General features: G+C 38.9%; 1 protein-coding gene across 1 annotated transcript in view; it reads right to left on the bottom strand.

The window, feature by feature from the left end:
* Positions 1-24,505, bottom strand: part of LOC105999796 (chromosome unknown open reading frame, human C9orf3) — a 309,886-nt gene that overhangs the window by 104,156 nt on the left and 181,225 nt on the right. Inside the window, exons 8-10 of the mRNA XM_013034920.1 lie at positions 20,030-20,132; positions 19,412-19,519; positions 8,345-8,388 (exon numbers count right to left, since the gene is read on the bottom strand). Of these exons, the coding sequence (XP_012890374.1) occupies positions 8,345-8,388; positions 19,412-19,519; positions 20,030-20,132 (255 nt within the window). The remainder of the gene's footprint in view (positions 1-8,344; positions 8,389-19,411; positions 19,520-20,029; positions 20,133-24,505) is intronic.

Raw genomic sequence — 24,505 nt, 5'->3', positions numbered from 1 at the left:
ACCTATTGTCATGTAGAAGTGTCAGTCTCAGTGCTGATAGCTAAACCCCCCTATAAACTATGAGAACAGTGTTTGTGTGTACTGCTCAAGGGTGTATATGGTTGTATGCACACACACACACATGCATGTGTGAGGGGGGTAAGGGCACTTAAAAAGAGGAGATAGCTCTCTCTCCAGTCCCCTTCAGGAAGATCACTGTTCTTTTTTGAACTTGATTTGATTGGGGGAAGGGCCAGAAATTCCCTTAGCAGCCATAAGTGATCTGCCAGGAGGAGAGTGAGGCTGACTGGCCACTTAGAAAAGTCACTGAAGAAAGCCAGGGAGGAGATTGGGCCCCAGGCCCCAATCAGGGCAGGCATGCTGGAGTGTACCAAGCTGCCATACTTCTCACAGCCCTGGAAACGTGATCCCACCACCAAAGGAACTATCCTTCCCAGTGGCACATGCAGCAGCAGGTAAGTGGGGACCAATCTACATTTCTTTCCAACAAGAACAGGCCTTCCATTGACCAGTGTCTATTTCCACACAAAGTATTTTTTTTTTCAAGAAAATCAGTCTTAGTGCCAGCCTCACATGTTCAATAAAAAATAAAACAATATCAAGTTCCCTTGGACACAGGTATATCCTTCAATGAATTTCTTTCTAGCCAGAAAGGGACATTCCTTTGTCTGAAACCTTGGGAGCAAAGCTTCTGTCACCATCCCAATGATGCCCAGGAAAAGCAGAGCTAGGGCCAGGTTCTGAGCTACATAGGGCAGTCCAGGAAAACAGGTCTCCTAAAAGGCTCCACACCTTTGAGGAGGAGGCTATTCTCAGGATTTAGAAGGCGAAGGAATGATGATCAAAGGGAAAAACACACAGGATCCAAGAGGCAGGTCAAAAGAACTGGGATTAAATGTCCTGGTGAGGAGGCATCTGCCGACCAGCTTAATTGAGTGATTTCACAAAAGATAGCAAGCAGCTGTTGTACATCACCATGGAAGAGTGAGTATCAGGGAGGATACGGACATAAATTTCCTTTGGTGAATATTTGCTTAGGGAATACTTCTCCAAGTGGCATGAAAGAGGGGGTAGGGAACAGAGACCTGGGATGTTCTTAAGCAAGGTCCAAAGTCCTCACCAGAGAAAGCTGAAGAACAGGCAAACTTCTGTGTGGTACACTACCATGCCCCAGTTCTGCAAAGAGCTGAGATGAAAAATCCCAGGGGATGACTGTTTATGACAGATACATGACATGTAAGAGTGAGAACAACAGCAGCTTGTAGGGATTAGGATTCTGCAGGTGGAAGTGGACCACTGGCTTCAGATGGGACAAGTAAAAGGAGGGTACCATGAGGAACATCAGGAGAGACTTCTAACAGGAGGTTTTGGCATGTGAGAATGCACTGTTGTCCCCACTAGAAACAGAAGAAAGACACAAAAAGGGTAAAGAGAACAGAAGGAAGACAGTTTTGATCCATGGTAGAGAAACACAGTTCAGCCCTGTAGAGCCCTCCCCAGGATAGGATGTGGTGAGAAAAACAGAAAAAAGGCATGGTTGCAGAAGAATGACAGGACTGTAGAGAGATGAGGAAGAACACAGGAAGAGGTTTGAGGCAGGGAGATTGCAGTGGATACTGCTGATAATTTTAATTAAAACTCTTTTCGGGGAGTTGTCAGTCCTGGGGCTTGAACTCAGGGCCTGAGTGCTGTCTCTGAGCTTTTTTGCTCAAAGTTAGCCCTCTACAACTTGAGCCACAGCTCTACTTCTGGCTTGTTGTGGTGTTTGGAGGTAAGTGTCTCATAGACTTTCTTGCCTGTGATAGATCTTCAGGTCTCAGCCTCCAGCATAGCTAAGATTACAAGTGTGAGCTACAGGCATCCAGTGACATTTCTTTATTTTATTTTTAGTCTCTTATCTCCAAGTAGCAAGCAGAAAACCAGAAGTGGCGCCGTGGCTCTAGTGGTAGAGCACTAACCTTCAAGGACAGGGCCCAGGCTCAGAGTTCAAGCCTCATAACTAACAACAACAACAACAAAGCTATGTGCCCTGGCTTTTCTCTGTATTGAATTTAGGCCTCAGGACAAACCAATTTCAGTACAGATGAGGCTGCAGAAAGAAGCAAGAGAGCCTGAGCTTGCTTCGAAGAGTTCCATCTCCCCCTTTTTCTCCAGCATACTTCCTGCTGGAGGCAGCCGAGCTCCTGCTTTGGCTGGACTGTTTGTCACCCCTTCTATTACCTTTTTGAAGACATGAGATACTTGGGAGGGAGTAAGTGTGAAGGCCAGAGAGCCCCTCCCTCCTTCAGCTGTATCCAGGAGCAAAAAACACTCTTCCTTGGCAGAAAAGAACATGTGTTTTTAAATCACCTTTTTGGAAAGACTCAAAGCATCTTATAACCATTATCACTTCATTTCTTGTAATATCTTTGTGAAGTGGGTGTCAATTGTAGTAAGGAAGGGTTTTTTTTTTTCAGATGGTGCAAAGTACAGGAGGATTCTGGCCAGTCAGTGCAGACACAGGGTTAAAAAAAAAAATCCAACATCAGTGCAGATACTGTACTACATTAATTCTGTCTGGGGGAAAAATGGTCTAAGATGTTAAGATTATAAGTGAAAGAAGAAAGCTTTAACTACAGCTATTAATAAAACAAAACAAAAAACCATGAAGTACTGTAAGTGGCCTTACGTCCCAAGGAAATAATAAGAAACTATATTAAAATGTTTAATTTTCAGGTAAGAAATAGACTGTATGTTTTAGGGAAAAAGACAACATGTATGCTGCTTTTGCGTTTTGATCATAATTATAACTATTGAGATGGCAGTGTAGGTGAATACTGAAGTCTGGGTTTGGACACACAGACCATAGTCAAGTAGAAAGTTGGCTTTTTCACATCAAGATATTCAGCAGCTAAGTCGGTGGTGCGTGTTTTTCCTCTGAGGTCATGTGGCTTAAATAATCACAACAGACAAGCAGGAGCATTTCCACTGAGCCAGGACCCAGGCCTTACAGGAAATTACTCTTCTGCATGTCTGATCACTATGGAAATTGATTTTATACAGATAGCTAAAAGTACACAGACCCAAGACTGCATGTCCTCTATATTTGTACTAGTGAGCACATACTCCCTGCCTCATTACTGAAACCTAGGCCTGATCATCTCCCCAGGCCTCTTGGGTATTTGGACCAGCAGGTGGTTTTATCCTTTGGCTGGCTGGCTGCTGCCTTGCTGTGCTCCCACACCCTCCATGTCAGCTCTGAGTTTCAGTGGTCTGTCTCCAGTCCCACTGAGCTATAAATGTGGTCACACTTACTTAACACAGTAGGGGACAGAACATGCTGTGGCTACCCTGGTATGATATTAGTTAGAAAAATAAGCTGTGTTTAGAGCTAAGAAAGTGATGGTTTGTTCTCTTCGTGATGTGAAAACAAACAGAAAAAAACACAGGCTTTCATGAAAATGGCATCACACCTAGGCCTGTGTGCCTGCTCAGTTGATTTCTGAGGTTAAGGTGACATGGATGAAGAACTACTAGCTAGATCTACTACTTGTGCCTATCAGCTTGTTCCTCATTAAGAGAAATGTCTTTAATCAAACTGGGCTCCTGTCTTCAGCCTCTTGAGATCCCAAAGATCACACTCTGTCCATGTTGCCATAGGAAAGCACATAGCTCAGCAATTTTCACATAAACTAAATGGCAAACCACAAGAACTTGGAAAGTACAGGTGAGTTGGAGGAAAGGTACTAGGAAACTTCAGAGTTCAGGGTTTGAAATGAAAAAGGCCCTTGTTCTAGAATGTGACTCACAGAACTATATGGATTTTTAAATTTTAGCACTTTAATGTTTTTCAAGTCCCTCTCTACATGCGGATGCAAATAGTATGTGTTACAAATCTTTGCACACATTTACTTGTTTTCCTGTCAAAGCAAAGTAATTGTGCTTGGGTAGATAATGAAGATTGCTGATTACAAAACAAGTACTCTCCAGCACCATGAGTATGGTGGGAAGTACTGGACTAAAGCAAACACAATGTACACACAGACACAGTAACTGATGGACAAAGAAAGAACCAGTGGCTATGAATGGTGTCAGAACACCAGGTAAGTAAGATACAAGTAAGATACAATGGATCAGTTCCTCTTCAGGGTGCTCTTTGGTCAAGGGAGCCTAGCTTCCAGGAGTCACTTGGATTTCTTTCTGAGCAGATTTTTGGTATTGTTTGCTGTGTCATCTCCGCACTTCTACTTAGTAATCTGTTGTCCTTCCATCCCTTCCCTCCATACTGATTCAAGGGACAAACAACTGTCCCATAGTATTTCCAAAGCCACTTCTGAGTATAACTTAAGAGCCAAGAGAAAGGTCAGCCTCTTGTGTGACTCCTCTATTCAACTTTCACAACTGATCAGCTTCTCAAATATCCTTCATTATGTTCAACCCCACTACCACAGTCATCATCTCTGATATAATTACAGCTCTTAGGATCTCTTGACTGAACTGCTGTAGTGGTTTCTAATTGGTCTCTTGGTTTCTAGCCCATGATTCCCACATCTACCTTCTACACTGACCCCCAAAAGAATCTTTCTGAACTGCTGATATCATTTTGTTACTGAAAATCTGCAGTGAGACTTTTTTTGAGTGCTGTTTTAGGTTCAAGGCTGGAGATAACGAGATTGCTCTAAATAGCCCCATCCCAAACCCTGAATCACAGCCTTACAAGTAGTTTTTATACAGATTCTAACAACCGGTTTCATCTCTGTCTTCAGTCATCAACTAGAAACTCCTTGAGGGCTAGGCATGGGATTTATTCTTCTTTATTCCCCAGTGTCCAACCTAGGGCCTGCTGGCTTGCTCAAAAGAGCAAGTAAGAAAATTTGAAGCAAGAAAATGCAGAGGCGGTATGACACAGAAACATTAGCTGACTGGTTGGATCTGAAAAGCCATGCCCTATTCAGAATGGCTCACGTGCCTAACAGATGTGCCCAAGGATCACTTTACAATTGGGGCCAAAGATTAGAGGCTCGAGGGGGTAGGTGTGGGGCCTTCTGAGACCTAGATAAAATTGGTACAATATGTTGCATAGGTAATAGAGTAAATAGTCTGTTTTAATAGCTGAACTAGATTCTGAGATTTGTTACCAGGCAAAAGATATTTAAGTTTTAAAATATATCCTGGTATGCTTGCTAGAGTAGATTCATCCTAAGTAAGAATGAAATTGCCTTAATTTTTAAGGAGAATTAAAAAAAAAACAGGTTTAAACCTGCTAGGCAAAACATGATCCTAACTGGGAGAAGTACTTTATCAAAGGGCATGTGGTTGGTGGCCACTATTAAGGCAGGGACATTGCTTTTAACTTACACAATTACAACAAAAGTCTCTTTGTGGTCCCAGTGTGTTGCCTCAATAAATGTCCACAACGATAAAATCCAAGTCCTCTAGAGCCAGAGGGTTCAGGGGCCATCCAAATGAACTCTATAACCGTATTATGAAGAAGATTAAAAGAGAGACCTCCCAAACTAAAACACTTTGTTGTTTCAGCAAAAATTGCTGTATTTATGCCCTAAGATAGACTTTGAAAGAATTCAATTATCACTCAGAATACACTTTGGTAATATATAAGGAGGTAATACACTACACTTAGGGGTTTTCCTTCCTTCCCCCTTTTTTTGTTTGTGTGCCAGTATGACTTGATCCTAAGGGACCTGGGTGGGTGTTGTCCTTTAACTTTTTCACTCAAGACAGAGTTCTATCACTTGAGCCAGTTTTTTCCCCAGCTTTTGGTAGTTTAGTGGAGATAAGAGTCTCACAGACTTTCCTCCACAGGCTTGTTTTGAACTGCAGTCCTCAGATCTCAGCCTCTTGAGTAGCTAGGATTATAGGCCTGAGCTACTAGTACTTGGCCTTCTCTCCTTCCTTTCCTTTCTTTCCCCTCCCCTCCTCTCTTCTCCTTTTGTCTTTCTCTGCACTACTCAAATCTATCAGAGGACCTGAATTTATTCTGGGGCAGGGGCAAAAGAAAAAAGGAACACACACACACACACACACACACACACACACACACACACACACACACACACACACACACACACACACACACATTCTTTTTGTATGAAGAAAACCCATTATGTCCACTTAAAAAAAAAAGGATGGTAAATCTAAAACATTTAAAAATTTCCAAAACAAAGTACAGTTCCTTTGGACAGCCTCTGAAAAGCTAATTATGTTGCACTGACTAAAGTTTCATGCAATCTCTACGGATAAGACTTCTTTCAGAATCAGAAGGCAGAACATGGAGAGGCAGGAAGAAAGGAATTCATCAAGTATGTTAATTCTGTATGATGCATTGATTTGTTTTATGTGTATATGTTTCTACTTTATTTTTTTTTTAGAACTAGGTATGGCTTGGGGAGTAATTCAGTGATAGAGTATGTACTTAACATGACTGAGACTCTTTGTTAAACTCCAGCACTGATTGCAAAAGCAAAACAGAACAAAATCAGAAGTCTAAAGATACTACTTCTACCCACTGATGACACAATTTTGAGACTTCTGAATGCAAGGTGGAAGATATGGAAGTTTAAACAAAATAGGTAAGGTAAAAATCCAATTCTTAGGGAAAATTAAAAACAGAACAAAACACAGCACCTCTCCATTTGAACATGGTCCTTCGCTTCTCCTGAATTTGCCTGTTATCTCCTGTACCTAGTTTGGTGGTCTAATACCTTACCCTTAGGACAACCAATTGAGACTGCTTATAACATACACTTTTTAACATGTAGGTGAGTACTCAACTAAATCTAGGACTATGTTAGTGGCAATAGAATTCATTGTTATATGCACAAAACCATAGTTAAAACTATGAGTCAGAATGGAGAGTAATATTTAATTGATTTTTTAATATCTGAATATCAATTTTTCTATCAAACATTGTGTTTTAGGGTATTTATTTTTAAGGCTCCAATCAGGCAGGATATTAGAAGAAGAAAGTTAAGTGACTCTAATTGCCCAGAACAGAAGTCTTAAAGCTGCTCTACAAGCCTGGTAGATAGCCAGGAAGTCTACAACTTCCAAGTATAAGAATCTTCCTCTTCCAACAGTGAGCTCATACTAAGTAGTGTGCTGAAAAGAGCATTAGCTAGAGCCTATGTTCTTTCTCATGATAAGCAATCTTGGAAAATCTGCCTCACTTCTAGAAGCCTCAGTTTCCCTACTTGTGGCATACTGGATAAGAGGATAGACTACAGCTTAACTGCCACATAGAGTTGTGAAATTTGAGCCATTTACTGTTCCTCTTGGATCCTCAATAATCCTTATTTTGGTAAAGCAGGGAGTAAAAATAATGTACCAGCTAGGCATGCTTATAATCCTAGCTATTCAGGAGTCTGAGATTTGAGAATCATGGCTCTCAGCCAGCTTCAGCAGAAAGTTCATAAACTGTTATCTCTGATTAACCATCAAAAACGCTTGAAGTAGACCTGTGGCTCAAGGGGTAGAACACTAACCTTGAGAAAAAAAGCCAACTGATAGTTAAATGCCCTGAGTTCAAGCCCTAGTATCAGCACAAACAAAAACAAAATACAATATACAATATCTTACAATAACCCCTAAAGGTGACTACAATGAAGAATATTGCATTAGGACTAAATGATTACTGTATGTAAACCGTGTATACAGTAGCTATGCATAGAAGATGTTTGTTGTAATAAAGAGGTCAATCAAAGCACCTACTTTGAGAACAGATGTAAATCTCCTTCAATCTTCTCTAAGTCCCTGCCAATGAGGTTAGAAAACTAAAATTCAGAAGGAATAAGTTGCACTGTTGCAACATTTCATAGGAACTAGAACAGCTGGGTTCAGAACCCATGAGAGAGCCTGAGCTCACATCTGATACTTGTAGTATAATAATACATATTTGCCTTCATTTAAACAGTATTTCCTTTGCATAAAGACATAATACCTGGACAAGTTTTCATCTCCATTTTCTTCTCCATTCTTCTGTTCGTTTTAATTCAATTCTAATTTTGCAATGCTGGGGATTACACTTGGGGCTTTGTGCATGATAGCTCCCACTGAACTATACTCCCAGCCCTCTTCAGCATCTGAGGACACAGATTGTCCTTTGCTTGCCTCCTGCCCCACAATCAGGACTCCTGACTCTGGGGAAGCTTGGTTGTGCACACTAAATTCCACAGCTGCTTGGTCCTATCCCAAAGTCTGGTTGATTAACTTGTGACTCCCATGGTTACATTAGTCTTTGACTCTACCAAAAAAAAAAATGAATTTTCTAGGTTGTCACAAGCAAAACAATGGTAGGGTCATTTTTTAAAGATAAAATTAGGCTCTTGATTCCTAAATTAGTCCTCACCTTTTTTCTTCTGGAATGTTCTCCAACAACATTTCAAGGAAAGTCTAGAATAATGGGGAAAAAAGCAATCATTAAAGATGTTCATCAATAAATAACTGCCTGAAACCATAACATACACCCAGAATTCCCAGCTGCTAATAGCTTACCTGCTAAGGGAGCTTGACCTAGACCAATTCAGTAGGCTGTAGATTTAATTTATTAATTTTCCAGGGCTTTAGTCTAATTACTTAAAGAGTTTTGTTTGTTAAAAACCACAAATACATTTAATAATTTAAATAAATTTAAAAATGTAAAGTTTGTTATTGTGACCTAACCCAATGATTTATTTCATTTTGTGTTTGGCTATTTTCCAAAGGTGGCCATTAAACAGAGCATTATCCCCTTCTTACTCATGTAAGAATTCGTCTAAATTCATAAGCTTAACCTAGATTGCCAACTGAACAATCAAACTCCAAGAGGCTAATGACAAACTTACAATGTGACTGTACTACTCTGTAGAAAAATAAATATAAAATCAAGATGATGAATATGCCAGTCAAGGAACAAAGACATCCTCAAATCCAAGGTTCAAGGGTTCCATTCTACCTGCAGCCTCTTATACTGCTATGAAAATTCTCAACTGCTGATATTTGGGATGTTGCACCATAGAATTTTTTTTAACCATACCAGGAGTGAGTAGCTTATGCCTGTAATCCTAGCTACTCAAGAGGGTGAGATCTAAGGACTATGATAGTCATAGCCCAAGCAGTAAAGTCTGTGAGACTCTTATCTCCAATTAACCACAAAAACTGGAATTAGTTGTGGTTCAAATGGTAGGACACTAACCTTGAGTGAAAAAGCTACTGGACAGCACCCAGGCCCTGACGTCAAGCCCCAGCACAAAAAGAAGAAGGAAAGAGAGGGGGAGGGAGGGGGAAAGAGGGGAGGAGGGAGGGAGAAAGAGAGAGAGAGGGGGAGGGAGGGAGAGAGAGAGAGAGGAAAGAAGGAAGGAAGGAAGGAAGGAAGGAAGGAAGGAAGGAAAGAAGGAAAGAAGGAAGGAAGGAAGGAAGGGAAAGAAAGAAGGAAAGAAAGAGAGAAGGAAAGGAAGGGAAAGGAAAGGAAATTTTAATCTAAAAGCAGGATTTTACACACACATTCTGTTTCTTTCATTAAGGAAAATTTCAAATAAAAAAGAAAAATAGACAAACTAGGATAATTAACTTTTACATACTCACCAACTCACAGCCAATCCTATGCCATTCACTTCCCTGTCTCTAATATTATTTAGAAGTAAATGCCCAGTATCATATTTTCATCAACAAATGTTTTAATAAATATTTCTGAAAGATGTGGTGTGTGTGTGTGTGTGTGTGTGTGTGTGTGTGTGTATGAGTGTGCTGGCCATGGGGTTTGAATTTAGGGTCGGGGTACTCTCTCTGAGCTTTTCTATTCAAGGCTAACACTCTACCACTTCTGGCTTTTTGGTGGAAGTGGTAGTAATTAATTGGAGATAAGAGTCTCACAAATTTACCTCCTCAGGCTAAGTTCAAACTATCTTCCTAAGATCTCATCCTACCTAGTGCCTAATGAGGTCATTATCTTTTAAAATTAAATCATTTTATTATTAAAAAATTATTTGGCTGAAGCCAGGCATTGGTGGCTCATGCCTGTAATCCTAGCTCCTTAGAAGGCTGAGATCTGAGGATTGAGGTTTGATGTCAGCCTGGGCAGGAAAGTCCTAGAGATTCTTATCTCCAAATAATAACCAGAAAACCAGAGTAGCACTGTGCTTAAAGTGGTAGAGCACTAGCCTTGAGCAAGACAGCTCAGAGACAGTGCCCAGACCTTGAGTTCAAGACCCAGAGGTGGCCAGAGGTGTGGTACAGTGGTATAGAATGTGCCTATAATTTTTAAAGAATTATTTTGCAAAATGTTGAATTTATTTATCACAATCTAATATAGTAATAGAGTTCTCTGTAAATAGGATACATTATTTTTTCATTAGCTCATTGACATATTTTGGATTCTTAAAATCCAAGTACCATTTGGATTTACTAATTATTAGTAAGACATTAGTAAGAATGTCTTACTAATTTTACTTCATTATCTCCTTATAGCCCTACCCACCAAATGATCTCATATTTGCTTAGTAATTTATGCAAAATTATGTGGGAAAATTACATCAACTTAATGGTAAGGGGGAGAATTTAATTGCATGAAAAACAGGAAATTCATAATTAACCTTAATTCTGCCCTTTTGCCTTTTGCAATTACAATTGTGTCCTTTAACAAAACAAAACAAAACAAACCAGGATTGTAAAGCATCCCCCCATCCTGAATCCCCCCCCATCCTGAATTTCCTGTGAATATAGGGTAAGTGCAGGAGGTCCCCATGAAGCCCTGCTTTATTTCCTAAGAAGCATATTTCGTAAATAAAGCCCTTCTAACCAGGTTCCAGTAGCTCACGCCTGTAATCCTAGCTAGTTAGGAGGCTAAGCTCTCAGAATCCAGGTTCAAAGCCAAGCCAAAACAGAAAAAGTCCATGAGACTCTTATCTGTACTTAACCAATAAAAAGCCAGAACTGGAGATGTGGTTCACGTGGTAGAATGCCAGCCTTGAGTGAAAAAGCTAAGGACCCAGGCCCTGAGTTCAAGCCTTAGTACTGGTACAAAAGTATAAAATAAAATCAAACCTTGCTTTCCAGCAGGTCACCATTCTGATGCATCTGTCTCCTCTTGCTTCAGAGCTGAGACCAGCAGGTAACACAGCAGTTAGCTGAACATGCCAATCAACGTGGAAATCACAGAATCCTAGCATCTGAACATCTCTAAGTTGTTCCCACAGGCTATAGGAATGTTCCTTCTACAGGACTCGCTATGCTTCTACACTATAATCCATCCAGTTCAAGGAGATACTTGTTTCTGGTCCAAGCAAGCAGTCTTTGTACCGCCCATCAGTGGAACTGACCCAATTGTCCCTGCTTACTCCTTATAAGAACTAATCTGTAACTATGAAACATTCATTTTCCTGACTCATTTTTTTAAATTAGCATCTACCCCTGGAGTAGGCTTATGAAAAAGTCCTTCTGTACTCACCCCAATACAATGAAACAAAAAGAAATGTGTCTTAGAATTATTCCTTCCCTCACATCCTCTTTCCACTTCTTTCATCTGTCTTCACACTTTCTTTCAGCGAACTCACAGTTTTGGGAAAGCAATTTACAAATCTTACCTGGACAAGGAGATTTCCCCCATGGCTCAGTCTTTATGAACCAAGTTAGCTAGCAACAAATAAGGGTCACAATTTGTAACCTCTTCAATATGCCCATAACAAAACAACAAATAAAAGCCAAAAGCAAAACAAAAATAATATTCTGAGTAGGGTGTAGATTGAAATGGTTCCAAGGCCACATCACAGTCAGAAAATATGTTTCTTAATATTTATTTTCTTTTTAGTCTCTACTCTCCTAATAATCTATATGCTAATCAAATCAATCTCTTTTTGGTCATCACCCAATAATGCTAAATTAAGCATTATAATTTTTTAAAGAACTAACACTGATTTGGGCACATGGCTAATTTAGTCATTATTTTTCAGTCATGGTGAAAGTATTCAATAAAAAGCAGGTGCATATAGATTCTACTGGATAAACTGTCACTGGATTGGTAATTATATAGGACTAGCAATTTATATCAGATATTTTATAAGTAATTATTATGGTGTGGGAAAGAAGAAATAGGCAAAACAAATCATCAAAATGGCAAAGAAAGGACAGGATTGGCTGGGTAAAAACTGAGAAGAAATGAGATTATTAGGAAGAAGGAAGTCATTGTTAGACTTGAGAGGGGTTTGATTAGAGCTGGAGGGATGATAATACTGAAATGCTGGGGTGATGGGTAGTCAGAAGTGAAAGTACACTGCAATTGTTAGAAGTAAAGAATTCCTTTATTCAAGGAAATCTTTGATGTAAGAAAAAGCTTGAATCAAGGCCTTTCCTTGGCAATAACTAACTAGTAATGTAAACAAAAACATGACCCATAATTTTTTTTAAATTAAAAAAGTAGCAAAAACTTGGCCAGCATCATGCAAACAAGGCAAAATGTCTAGCCTGCTGGCATAAACCTCAAAAAGAGGCAACCACAAGAAGAAGGCTGAAATTCCCCCATAGTTTCCAACTCTCCCTCTGTAGTTCCCCCAATATCATGCTTAACAGTAGGAGTGCTGGTGAATTGCCAATCCCTGAAGATTCTCACAATTATCCACACATTTTGAGAGAAGTAGGCATATTTTTTAATCTTCCCTTTTATTGCAGAAGGACTAGAACTCTTTGTTGGAGATTGAGGGGCAATACACAGAAAGTAAATAGCTCAGAGTCATTCTGATAAATTGTGCAGGTGTGCTGTAGGGCTCCAATATGAATTGAAAGAACAATCTTATTTGAGGGGGCACCTGCAATGGGAGAAAAAAAACTATACCTAATATTAAGACACAGAAATCTTTGTTGTTGGTGGTCATGGGGCTTGAACTCTGGGCTTAGGCACAGTACCTGAGCTCTTCAGCTCAAGGAGAGCACTCTACCACTTGAGCCATAGCACCACTTCTGGTTTTCTCGTGATTAATTGGAGATAAGAGTCTCATGGACTTTCCTTCCCAGGCTGGCTTTGAACTGTGATCCTCAGATCTCAGCCTTTTGAGTAATTAGGATTATAGGCGTGAGCCAGCAGCACCCAGCTAAGACACAGAAATCTTGACGGGGTTTTTAATGATTTTTTTTTTAAAGAGAAGTAGAGAGAATTCATCAAACAAAGACCATATACAAGTCTATGTAGTTTCTTCCCTTCATTCATCCATGTGTAATATGAAAGTTTCAGACTGTATCTTGGAGGTAGAAAAATAAGCCTTGTATTTATCCAATATACGTAAGAATGAAAAATAAAAGATGGGGTCAGTACTAGCCATGCTGAGAGTGAGAAAAAGAAAAAGAAGACTATGTATCTATGTAACTAGAAGTATGTAAACTATTGTAACCTAGAAAGAAACATAACACCTAATAGACAAAGGGTCCAAGGAACAAAAGAAAACATTCCATGAGTGCTTTACAATGTGAAATAAATTAATAACAGTTAAAAAAGACAATATAAATTTACCAAAATGAAAGTTTATAAAAAGATGACAAAATAAAGTGAGATGAATGGAAATAAGGAACAAAATAATACCATTATAGGAATATTAATTTAAAAAACAAAACCCATCAATGAGTAAAAATGAAAGAAAATAACACTAATGATAAAGGGAAGAGAAACAAAGGACATGAAAAAGATAAAGCAATTAATAAATACTATATGTATGGAGACCAAGAAGTTACAACACTGGTTGGGGGGGGGAGTGCTTTGTATGTCCCTCCCCCACAGTATAACCTCTGCTTTCACTGTATTTGATGTCGTTATAATTTGTGGAGGGGAAGGGGAAAAACAAGTCGTTTAAATAAGGATACAGGTGGACCCATTGCAACAATGAGAAGTACAAGTTGTCATGTCGAAAAGGAACTTTACAACTTTGGTGGAGGGGGGAAGGGTTGGTTGGGGGAGTGGGGGGAGGCTGGGAAGGGATGGGAAGGGTAAACAAAGGAGGAGGCTACAATGCTTGATAAGAAATGTACTCACTATCTTCCCCATGTAATTGTAACTCCAGTGTACAGTATTTTCACAATAAAAAAAATTGTAGGTTTTGAAAAAAAAATTAAGACAACCTCACTGAAGAATAGAATCTAGTACTACAAAGAGTGTATTGTTTTCTGGAGAGCAGAGGGAAAACAATGCAGAACCATCCATACCATCCCATTTCCTAATTAAATTACTAAACTTGAGAGATTATGGAATTCTTCTTCTCTAAATGGTATAAGAGGGTAAAGTAAATTCAGAAGTTTTTTTTTTTAAAGAATTGTTTATTCTTAGAAGGTAGTGGAGATATGTCTATCAAGTTCTAAGGAAATAGAATGTGGATCAAAAGTACTATATCTAGCTTTTTTGTTTGTTTGTTTTTGGTCAGTCATGAGGCTTGAACTCTGGGCCTGGGCTCTGTCCCTGAGCTCTTCAACTCAAGGCTAGTGCTCTACCACTTTGAGCCACTGTGCCACTTCCATTTCTGGTGGTTAATGGGAGATAAGAGTCTCATCGACTTTTGTGTCTGGGCTGAGCCTCCTGAGTAGCTAGAATTACAGGCATAAGCCACCAGTGCCTGGCTGGTCTCTAGCTATTTTTTAGTTTGAATACAAACCACAGTTCTCTCTTATTCTTAAGCAGTAAGAACTCGAAGTCACATGTGAAATGGCAACTTCAACATCAATTTGTTAATGAAATTCAGCCAACTAAGAGTTGATTCAAAATAAAATATTCATGAATATGGAAGTTTCATATAAATAGGACTATCTTCTATGTATTTTTTGTGTTGTGTTTGTAATGTTGGGGTCTATGTGCACGCTAGCAAACATTCTATTGCTAAATTACATTCTATAGTTACTTTTGGATGATGGAATTTTGAATGATGTTTTAATTCCTTCTTTGTACTTTTCCATATTGCTTCACTTTTTGTAATGAGTACATAGCAGTTCAAAGAGCAGTAATTTCCAACTATAAAGCAAAGCTATAGTAATCATGACAGTATGAAACTGTCATTATGTTAGAAATCGTGATCAATATAATTGAGATTCCAGAAATAAATTCTTAAATTAATGGTCATTGGTTTATTATTTTTTTTCTTTTAGGTCTGGTCGTGGGGCCTGAACTCTGGGCCTGGGCGCTGTCCCTCAGCTCTTCAGCTCAAGGCTAGCGCTCTACCACTTGAGCCACAGCGCCACTTCTGGCTTTTTCTTTCTTTTTTGCTTATGTGGTGCTGAGGAATCGAACCCAGGGCCTCAGGCATGCAAGGCAAGCACTCTACCACTGAGCCACCTTCCCAGCCCTGGTTTATTTTTTTCAAGGAAAGAAAACTAATAGTCTTTCCATGAAATATTTATGGCACAGATAGGTATTTATATCTAAAAGAATTAAGTTAGACCATTATCCTTATACCATAAGCAACTAATATAAATTAGGTCAGAAACTTAAATGTAAGAGCTAAAACTATAAAAGTTTTAGAAAAAAACATAGAAGTGAATCTTCAGGAACTTTTTAGGCAATAGTTTTTAGATATGGCAATCCTGGAGAAATAAGCAAGTAAAGAGAAAAGGGATAAATTGGACTTGTCAAAAACAACAACACCCTTTTCCATTGTAAAGAATACTACCAGAAAAGTAAAAAAAAAAAAAGACAATATATAAAATGAAGGAAAATATTTACAAGTCATATATTTGATAAGAGACATATCCAGAATATATGAAGTACTGTTTTAATATACTAATAAAAAACAATGTAAATAAAAAGTAAGTAAAGGAAAGGAAAGGAAAGGAAAACTATGCTTCTCCTAGGAGAAGCAAGAAATCATGAGTATGAGACCAACCTAAGCTATATAGTAAGACTCTATCTCAAAAAAAAAAAAAGTCACAAAAGAGGATTCTCTTTACTGCCCTCTCCAGCTCAAGTTTCTGCTACTTTATTTCATGGCTTTCCATACACTTTCAAAGAAACTTTCCATTGTTAAAAAAAAAGGGAGGGGGGGGAGGAAGAGGAAGAAAGGAGGAAGAAGGTAAAGAATTTTAATAGAAATTCATTGCCAATAAGAACATAAAAAATGTTTCACACCAATAGCCACTAGAGAAATGCAAATCAAAACCATCATGAAATATAGTTTTACACCAGAATAACCAAAAAAATCAAAAGGCAATAAGTGTTGACAAGCATGTAGAGAAACTAGAATTCTTGTACTTAAATGGTATGAAACCACAAGCAGTTTCTCAAAAATCTGAAAACAATTGCGATATAATACCAGTTCTAATATATACATACACAAAAGAATTGACAGCATAGACTCAAACAGATATTTAAGCACTAATGTTTTTTTAGCAGCATTAATCACAACAGCCAAAAGGTGTGAACAACTCAAATAAATGTACATGAATGCTGAATGGATAAACAAAATATGGTATGTATTTCCAATGGACTATTGAAAGGAAAATAGTGGCTACAACGTGGATGACCCTTGAGGCCATTAGGCTAAGTGAGGTAGGCAAACACAAAAGCATGAAAGGATAAAAAAAAATCGTGTAGTTCTACTCACATGAACAAACTATAGTAGTCAAGCCCATAGAAACAGAGAGTAGAATGGTGATTGCCTAATACTGAGGGCTGAAAGAGAGAAGAATGAGAAATGACTGCTTAATGTGTTCAAAATTTCTGTTTGGGAAGATGAAAAATTTATGGAGAATAGATGATAGTAATGGTTGCCCAAAAATGTAAGTGTACTTAACTCCACTTAAGTGTATACTTAGGAATGGATAAAATGGTAAATTTTGTGGCGTGTATATTTTATCATAATTAATAATATTTAAAATGTTTTAAATGGAGCGAGGGACATAGCTCCAGTGGTAGAGCACTTGCATAGCAAAGTGTGAGGCCCTGAGTTGAAAGCCAAGTACTAACCACAAAAAAATACTCACAAAGCTGATCAAGACTCAAGACCAAAACCAATCTAGGCAACATAATAAGGCACACAGAAAAGAATGAAGCACTGATGCATATATACTGTTTAACCTTGGAAACATGTGATGCAAATCAGATACAAAAGATTATATATATGTATATATAATACATGTGATTTGCTTCTATGAAATACGTATAATAGACAAATTCATAAATGTAAAAAGTAGATTGGTGGTTATCTTCCCTATGGGGAAGTGACTGCTATAGATTTTTTTGAGATTGATAAAGATATTCTAAAAATAGATAATTCTATTGGGAGTGGTAGCTCACATCTGTATACCTAGCTTCCCCAGAAGAAGAGATTGGGAGGACTGTACTTCAAGACCACCCTGGGAAAAAGTTCAAGGGACTGTATCTCAACCAATAAAGAGCAAGACATGGTGGCTTGTGCCTTCCATCCCAATTATGTGGAAAGCTTGAAATACAAGTAAGAGGATCATGATCCAAGAAGGGCAAAAGTGAGACCCTGTTAGAAAAATAATGAAAGCAAAACAGGAGTGGAAACAGCTCAAGAGATAGAGCTTATAACTATTAAGCAAAAATCTCTGAGTTCAAGTCCCACTATGGTAAAACATTTTTTTAAAAAAATAAGTAATGTTGGTGAGCATAAAATTTTATAAACACACTAAAAAAAAAATCACTGATTAGGTGGGTGCTGGCTCACGCCTATAATCCTTGCTACTCAGGAGGCTGAAATCTGAGGATCACGGTTTGATGCCAGCCCAGGCCAATAAGTCCCTATGAGAATCTTATCTCCAATTAGCCATTTAAAAACCAGAAGTGAAGCTGTGGCTCAGAGTGGTCGAATGCTAGCCTTGAGCAAAATATGTCAAGGACAGTGTCCAGGACCTGAGTTCAAGCCTCACAACTGACAAACAACGCCCCCCCCCCCACACACACACTAACTAGAGCACTTTTTTTTGTGACAGTTCTGGGAATTTAACTCAGGGTCTGAGTGCTTAAACTCAAGGCCTAGACCTTTTTTGCTCAAGGCTAGCACTTTACCACTGTACTTTACCACGTAAAGCCACAATTTTTCTTCTGTTTTTCCATGGCTAGTTGGAGATAACAGAGTCTCAAGGACTTTCCTGTCCCAGACTGGCTTTGAACCTCAAACCTCACATCTCATCCTCCTGAGTAACTAAGAATATAGGCATGAGCCACAGGTATCCAGCCTAGAGCTATTTTTAAATATGATTTTTATGGTATGTGAATTATATCTCAATAAGGTTCTTAAAGAGTCAAGCAAAAGAAAAATTGATCAGCTTGGTTGAGAGAGTACTAAATGGACCTTTAGGAGTTTATGAGAAATCAGAATCTCAGAAGTCACAGTAAATACAAGATACTCATTTGACACAGCAGGAATTTGGATTTATCAGTCAACCAACCATATGGTACTTGTAAATTGATTCTTAAATCTCTCTCTACTAGCTACTTAAAAGATTAAAAGAATTCAGAAATGTACCTATGTCTTCTTGTTATACTCATGTTATTCCCTCCATATATTTCAGATTATACATATGTATTCTTTAGCTCTAACATGGATAATGTAGCTCACAAGTTTATGTGAGTGCTAGGTGCTGGTGACTCACATCTATAATCCTAGATACTCAGAAGGCTGAGATATAAGGATTGAGGTTCAAAGCCAGCCCCGGCAGACAAGTCTGTGAAACTCTCATCTCCAATTAGCCAGCAAAAATTGGGTGCATCATCTGTTCTCTGTCAGCTATGAGGACAACTTTTTGAACCTCTCACTCTTTGTTAGATTTCTTGCTATGTGCTGCTCCATCCCCTACTTTGTGAACTGACAAGGTCTTTCTCTGATAGTTTTATGTCTGAATAGTTCAATATGTCTTGCTATTAATTTGTTTATCAAATATTCATGGCAGATATACTGTATGTCAGCCATGTATTTTATATAAGGTGAAAAAAAGGTCCTACTGAGTGGAAGCGATAGAAAACAACAAACACTCCAGAAATTAAAATATGATTATAAATATAACAGCAATGACACTGAAGACAATCAACAGGGCAGAGGAGTAGAGAAGAGGTTGATGCATATGTGTCATCAGCTAGGATGACTTTGACACTGTGGCATCAAATGACAATCCAAGGGTTCCAAGTAGAAAATCTTGTAAAGATAATTCCAGGCAGAGAAAATAATAGTCTTAGTTTGTTCTTGTTGTCAATGTCATTTAGGACACAACACTTTTACTGTTTATCACTATGCAGGACATTGCTTTGGGGTTACAACTTGTCCTTGAACTCTCAGGAGCTTGCTCTCCCCCTAGACCAACAATTCCCTTGTATTCACTTCATTAACTTTCTCTTTTTCCCCCTTGCATAAAATGCTAAATCTTTCTCCTGTTTTTCATACTGACATCATCCAATCCCCACATGCTACATTACCTCCCATTGCATATCAGGTTCTCATGAGGACCCATAAATTACCTGTGAAAGAATCAACTGCCCATGAAACATGTGCACAAATTTTCTTAAGAATGAAAAATAGGTTTCATCTCCAAGGGTTCTGGCAAGAAATCGCAGAAGGAAGTAGCCCTAGGAGAAAAAAAGAAGAGAGAAAAACAAAGATGCTTGTGCTTCCCCACACTGTGTGTACTCTGTGTATGTACTCTGTGTATGTAGAAGGTACCACCTTTCTCTCCCAGGCTACCCTTTATATTCTGACCAGGAAGGATGGGCATGGACATGAAGGATAGTCTTTAGCCCCCTTGTTAACGCTAAAACCACCTGTTTTGACCTGGTTCACATGAGTCAAAAGAGAAGAGAGGCTCAGTACCTCTCTTCTTCAGCCCCCAGGATTAACGATTTCAGCCTAAAATGCTTCCTTTTTATCCATTTTCCAGGTGGAAACTTATAGCAATTAGAAAGTTTGACCTGAAGTGGCCTAGGGTATGAAGTGTTTTAATTAGTGGGCACTAAGATTCTGCCTCGGGAAATGTCATTACAGTGTTGATTTTTTTTTTGCTTTGTTTCAAACATATTGCTAATCTTTGTTATGTAATTGTTTAACTTAAAAGTAGCTTCTGCCATTAATTGTTCAGTTACCTTTAAATAGTGAACCTGCATGAAGGTCTTCTCTGGATTGAGTCCATGTTTGACAACAGATGCTCCTGAGTCACTCACATGGCCAGTTTTCTCTTTTCTGGGTCTGAAATGATACAGTAATAATTTCTTTGAGTACAGCATATTCATAACTACTTAGGGCATAGTAGCGTCTTATTTCTTATTTTTAGAGCTGCTTAATAGTGTCTTAATTAAATTCAATAGTACAAGGTATAATTTAAGAGGGTTTATATTGCAAATTCATATAGTGAACAAGGAGACATTTTTATTTAGGTTGGCAACTTGAGGTTGGCTATTGGCAATATGTTATATCATCCTATCCAAGATGAAAGCCTGCCAGACCCTCAAGGAATCTAAGCTTCAACATGAATTATTTAAGAACACCATTTCTTGGTGTGAATGATGGACTGGGAAAGGCAATGGAAAATGTAGCCTTACTTGAGAAATTAAAGAATGAGTGTATGTGTGTGTGTACGTGTGTCTGTATGTGTATTTTTAAAAACTGAAACATTATCTACCTCTCTGAATTTACACTTAATAATTAAGCTACCTTTAAGAATTGCTGGCATTTTGAACCCATTTTCGAACCACAAATTTAAAAAAAAAGGTGGCAAGTGCTCCTGTTTTAGATTAGGTGGTAGTATCAGAAATCAGAGTCTCCAATCTCCTCAAATAAGAGAAACTGAGGCATACAACAATTGGGTCTATGCTTACAGTCTTGTGACCAGTTTTGATTTGCAGTGACAGGATTGAGCCCACATCTCCTTATTATTCAATATATTTTAAGAAGACAGGAACTCCAAAAATGGGAAAAAAAGGTTTTTTTTATTTTACGTTTTGTGATTCTTTCTTGTTCCTTTCTGTCTTTTTTCCCCTTTTGTCGCTGCCTTTCATTTCTGTGCCTTTTGTATGGTATGTAAGTATCTGATTTGGGGAGGGGAAGGGGAAGCACAGAAATGGTGGGACAAAGAGTGACTAATTCAGCAATGCTACTCACTAGACACTATGTTGGAAATGAAACTATACAACTTGGGGGGAGAGGGGTAAGGAGGGAAAAATTGGGAGAAAATTAAGGAGGGGGGTATCACTGTTCAAAAGAAATGTACTCAATACCCAATTTATGTAACTGTAACCCCTCTGTACATCACCTATACAATAACTTTTTTAAAAAAAAAGAAGATAGGAAAATATAGTACAAGGTTCAAAGCTGTTGGAATCTGAAAGAATGAATATCAGCCTTTCTTCTGGCCTTTACTAGCAGGTTATTTAAATTTTCTGTCCTTTAGTTTACTTGCAGTAAAATAGTAACAGTCTTTCCTAGGTGCTGTGAAGAACAATTGTAATAATATATTGCAAAGCCTCTAGCAAGCGCTAGGAATATAGAAACTACTCAATACAATGAATAACATATTCTAACTGCTTTAGCACAAAGAATTCCTGACATAGCTTTAGACAACTATGCCAGGACACTACCCCAGCAGACACAAGTCTGTGGTGACCAGCCACCAGAGAAAATTACAGAGTTTCAGTTTTCTTATATGATCCCTGACTTACATACATGACCATACTTGTATGAATAACTAGCTCCTTTCCTCACTTCAGTCTCCACTGAAATTCTCAGCTCTTTTCTCCTGCTCTCAAGTTGGTCTGTCCCAGATTGTTTTCACAGAGAAATAAAAGACACACCAGATCTGCTAGGTGTGCTCATAGTCTTGGGAAAAGATGGCTTCTCCAGAAATGACCTGAGTTCACACCAGATTGCCCAACCCCAAGACAGGGCAGAGGTGCTGGGAGTTTCTTGTGTCCTTCATTGAGAGTATGAAAGGGAAGGAACACAGAAGGATGATGCCAATCTCTTAACTTTCAGGCTCTGGTTCCAAATGATGCTTTTAGTGGCTGCTTTTTCCCCTTTGCCTAAAAATGTCCTTCCAGATCAAATCCATCCCCTACTCTCTTCCACCACCCACTCCAAGAAAATTCTTTTATGCTGACCGCATCTTCCAGCAAATGGATAAGTCTCCCAGAGCTTCCTTTTAAAGTAGCTTTGGAGCCAGCAGCAGCCGGGCACAGGCAAGCTTTGTGAGAAGTCACAGCAGTGTTTTTCATGAGGAAACGACACTCCATCAATGGAGAAGGAAAACTTCTATCTGTGTGTGACCTGTGTGCTCATGATCCCAGGTCTGTGAACAGATACAAAGTGGGGGAGAAAGCAGAGGACCACTGACCTTTCCTGTGCAATAACACAGGTAAAGCTCATAGCTGAGTGAAAGACATCAGACCCACAAAGAATGAACCCCACAAATGGGCAAACTGAACAATGAACACTCAGAGCCCACTGAGATTGGAGCTGCTCAAGTTTGAGACCAGTCTGGGATACATGGAAAGATCAGGTCTAGGTGTGAGGGGAAATTAGGGGAAAAAATAGCTGCACATACACATTATGTGAGAATAAAGGGAAATCATTTAGAAATGGGGGTTGCTGTTCATGTGCTGTGAGCACATTGGACTGAGCCCACTATACCTGAGGGCCAATTAAATGTCTTTGAAATGACAATGCAAAATACATGAACGACCATGGCAAGTCCTATTGGCTCAACTTACTCCATTTTATTCTATCTTCTTCCATGCCTGCTTTACAATGAATCTGAAAAGCTCATTTTCCAAGTGTTCCTTGTAACTATGAAGGCAAAAGACTTAGTCTAGGCCAATAAGACATACATAAGCAAGTATCTACTGAGGTTGTAAGTAAGGTTCTGGGAAGGCTCTTGCCTATTGTATAGAGTGGAAAATATGACTAGTACTGTACTTCTGCACTCCAAACAATGGATAGAAATGCAGCAGCCATCTTGCAACTGTGAGGCAACAATGGAAAGTAGAAGGAAATGAAATAAAGTCTTTAATGACATCATTCAGCTCCTGGCCGGCATACTGCTTCTGAGTTCCTATTATGTGAGAAAATAACCACAATTTGTTTAAGTTGATATCACTTTACTATTAATTGTAGCCAGATTTGTTCCTAATAGCTGGACAATTGGACTAGTACTAAGCTAATATGTCCTGGTTATTTTCTATGCCACTTACTCTGCCAAACTCTCCTTATATATCAAGACCTCCACCCCTCATTAAAAACTTCATGACTCATCTAGCAATTATGACCATTTATAAGCTACAGAAAGTGAGCCCTAGAGGATATACAAAGCTGGGTAGTGGCTGAGTATACAGGTCAGAATCCAGGTCCATGGGGGCACCAAAGCAAGTGCTATATTTTCTTTACCTGTAAAGTCTGTGATGAGGCTCAGATAACATGAAAACATTTTGTAAATGCAAAAATAGTAATCATCTCTTAGACATTAAACTCCAGTATTTATCCCTTGGCTATAACACATGGAATGCAAGAGATCAAGTTACCAAGGTCATCGGGGCTCTAATGCCCTTGGTTTTTGTTGTACCTGGCACCAAATGCAACAACAGAGATAAACATGACCTTTTCCTTTCCTACTGCCCTCACAGAAGCCACATGGATAAAGAGCAGACAGTGCTATTTGATACACAGTGATGTGATATGGAATTGAGCCCCTTGAAGGAAGAACCAATCTTGCAGGACTATGAGCAAGGGTGGGATTTGGGGAAATGCCTCTGTGAGGTGTTCAGGCATGTCAGCTGGGTCTGAACACTTACTGCTCTGTCCCAGCCCAGCAAGGCCATCTGCCAACTCACGTCTCATATCCTTCGGCAGACAATGTGAGAGCCATGAGATTTCTGCAGCTATAAACCCAGAAGTGCTGTGCCTGAGCCAGGGACTAGGCATCCCCGAAGGGAATTAGTGAGCATTTCAATGTCTCTACTGCCTATCACTGGTGATACACTACCCACCCTGTGTAGAAACTGGCCTCCTGATACCCATCTGTACCCCAAATGCACAAGACCTCTAGGGGAAGCAGAAGAAAGGCTGGTTAAGAACTTTGGCATGAACCTTGACTCTGCATGTGACTTTGAGTATGACCTCATGAAGCCCATGTCATCAGTAAACAGAAGGAAATGATAGTAACCTTGGTGTCTCCATGGGTTGTGGTATCTAAGTGTATTATCCAGTGTTCCTGCTGGCATTTAATGAGCATAATATAAACACTGCTATTATCATTCTAATGCATTCTAATAGGGACTGAAGGAATATCTTCTGACCAGCAAAGGCCAAAAAAGTGGGTCCCCTGACATGGGTGAGATACTATTATTGCTGGAGAAATGCTGCTCAGGAGCTTTCCATCCTACTACTAGTAAGTCTAAACTATTTTTTAATTGGGTACAACATAGCCTTGTATCTTCCCTTTTAAGCACAAAACTTTTAAGGGTAGTTTTTAAGGCTTGGTAGAAAGAAAGAGAGAAAGAAAGAAAGAAAAAGAGAGAAGGAGAAACAGGAAGAGATAAAAACAAAAGGAAAGAGAGAGAGAAAGAGAAAAA

The sequence above is a fragment of the Dipodomys ordii genome, unplaced genomic scaffold, assembly GCF_000151885.1.
Source record: "Dipodomys ordii isolate 6190 unplaced genomic scaffold, Dord_2.0 Scaffold201, whole genome shotgun sequence".
NCBI classification, from domain to species: Eukaryota; Metazoa; Chordata; class Mammalia; order Rodentia; family Heteromyidae; genus Dipodomys; species Dipodomys ordii.
This window is presented reverse-complemented; position numbering and strand designations above follow the sequence as displayed.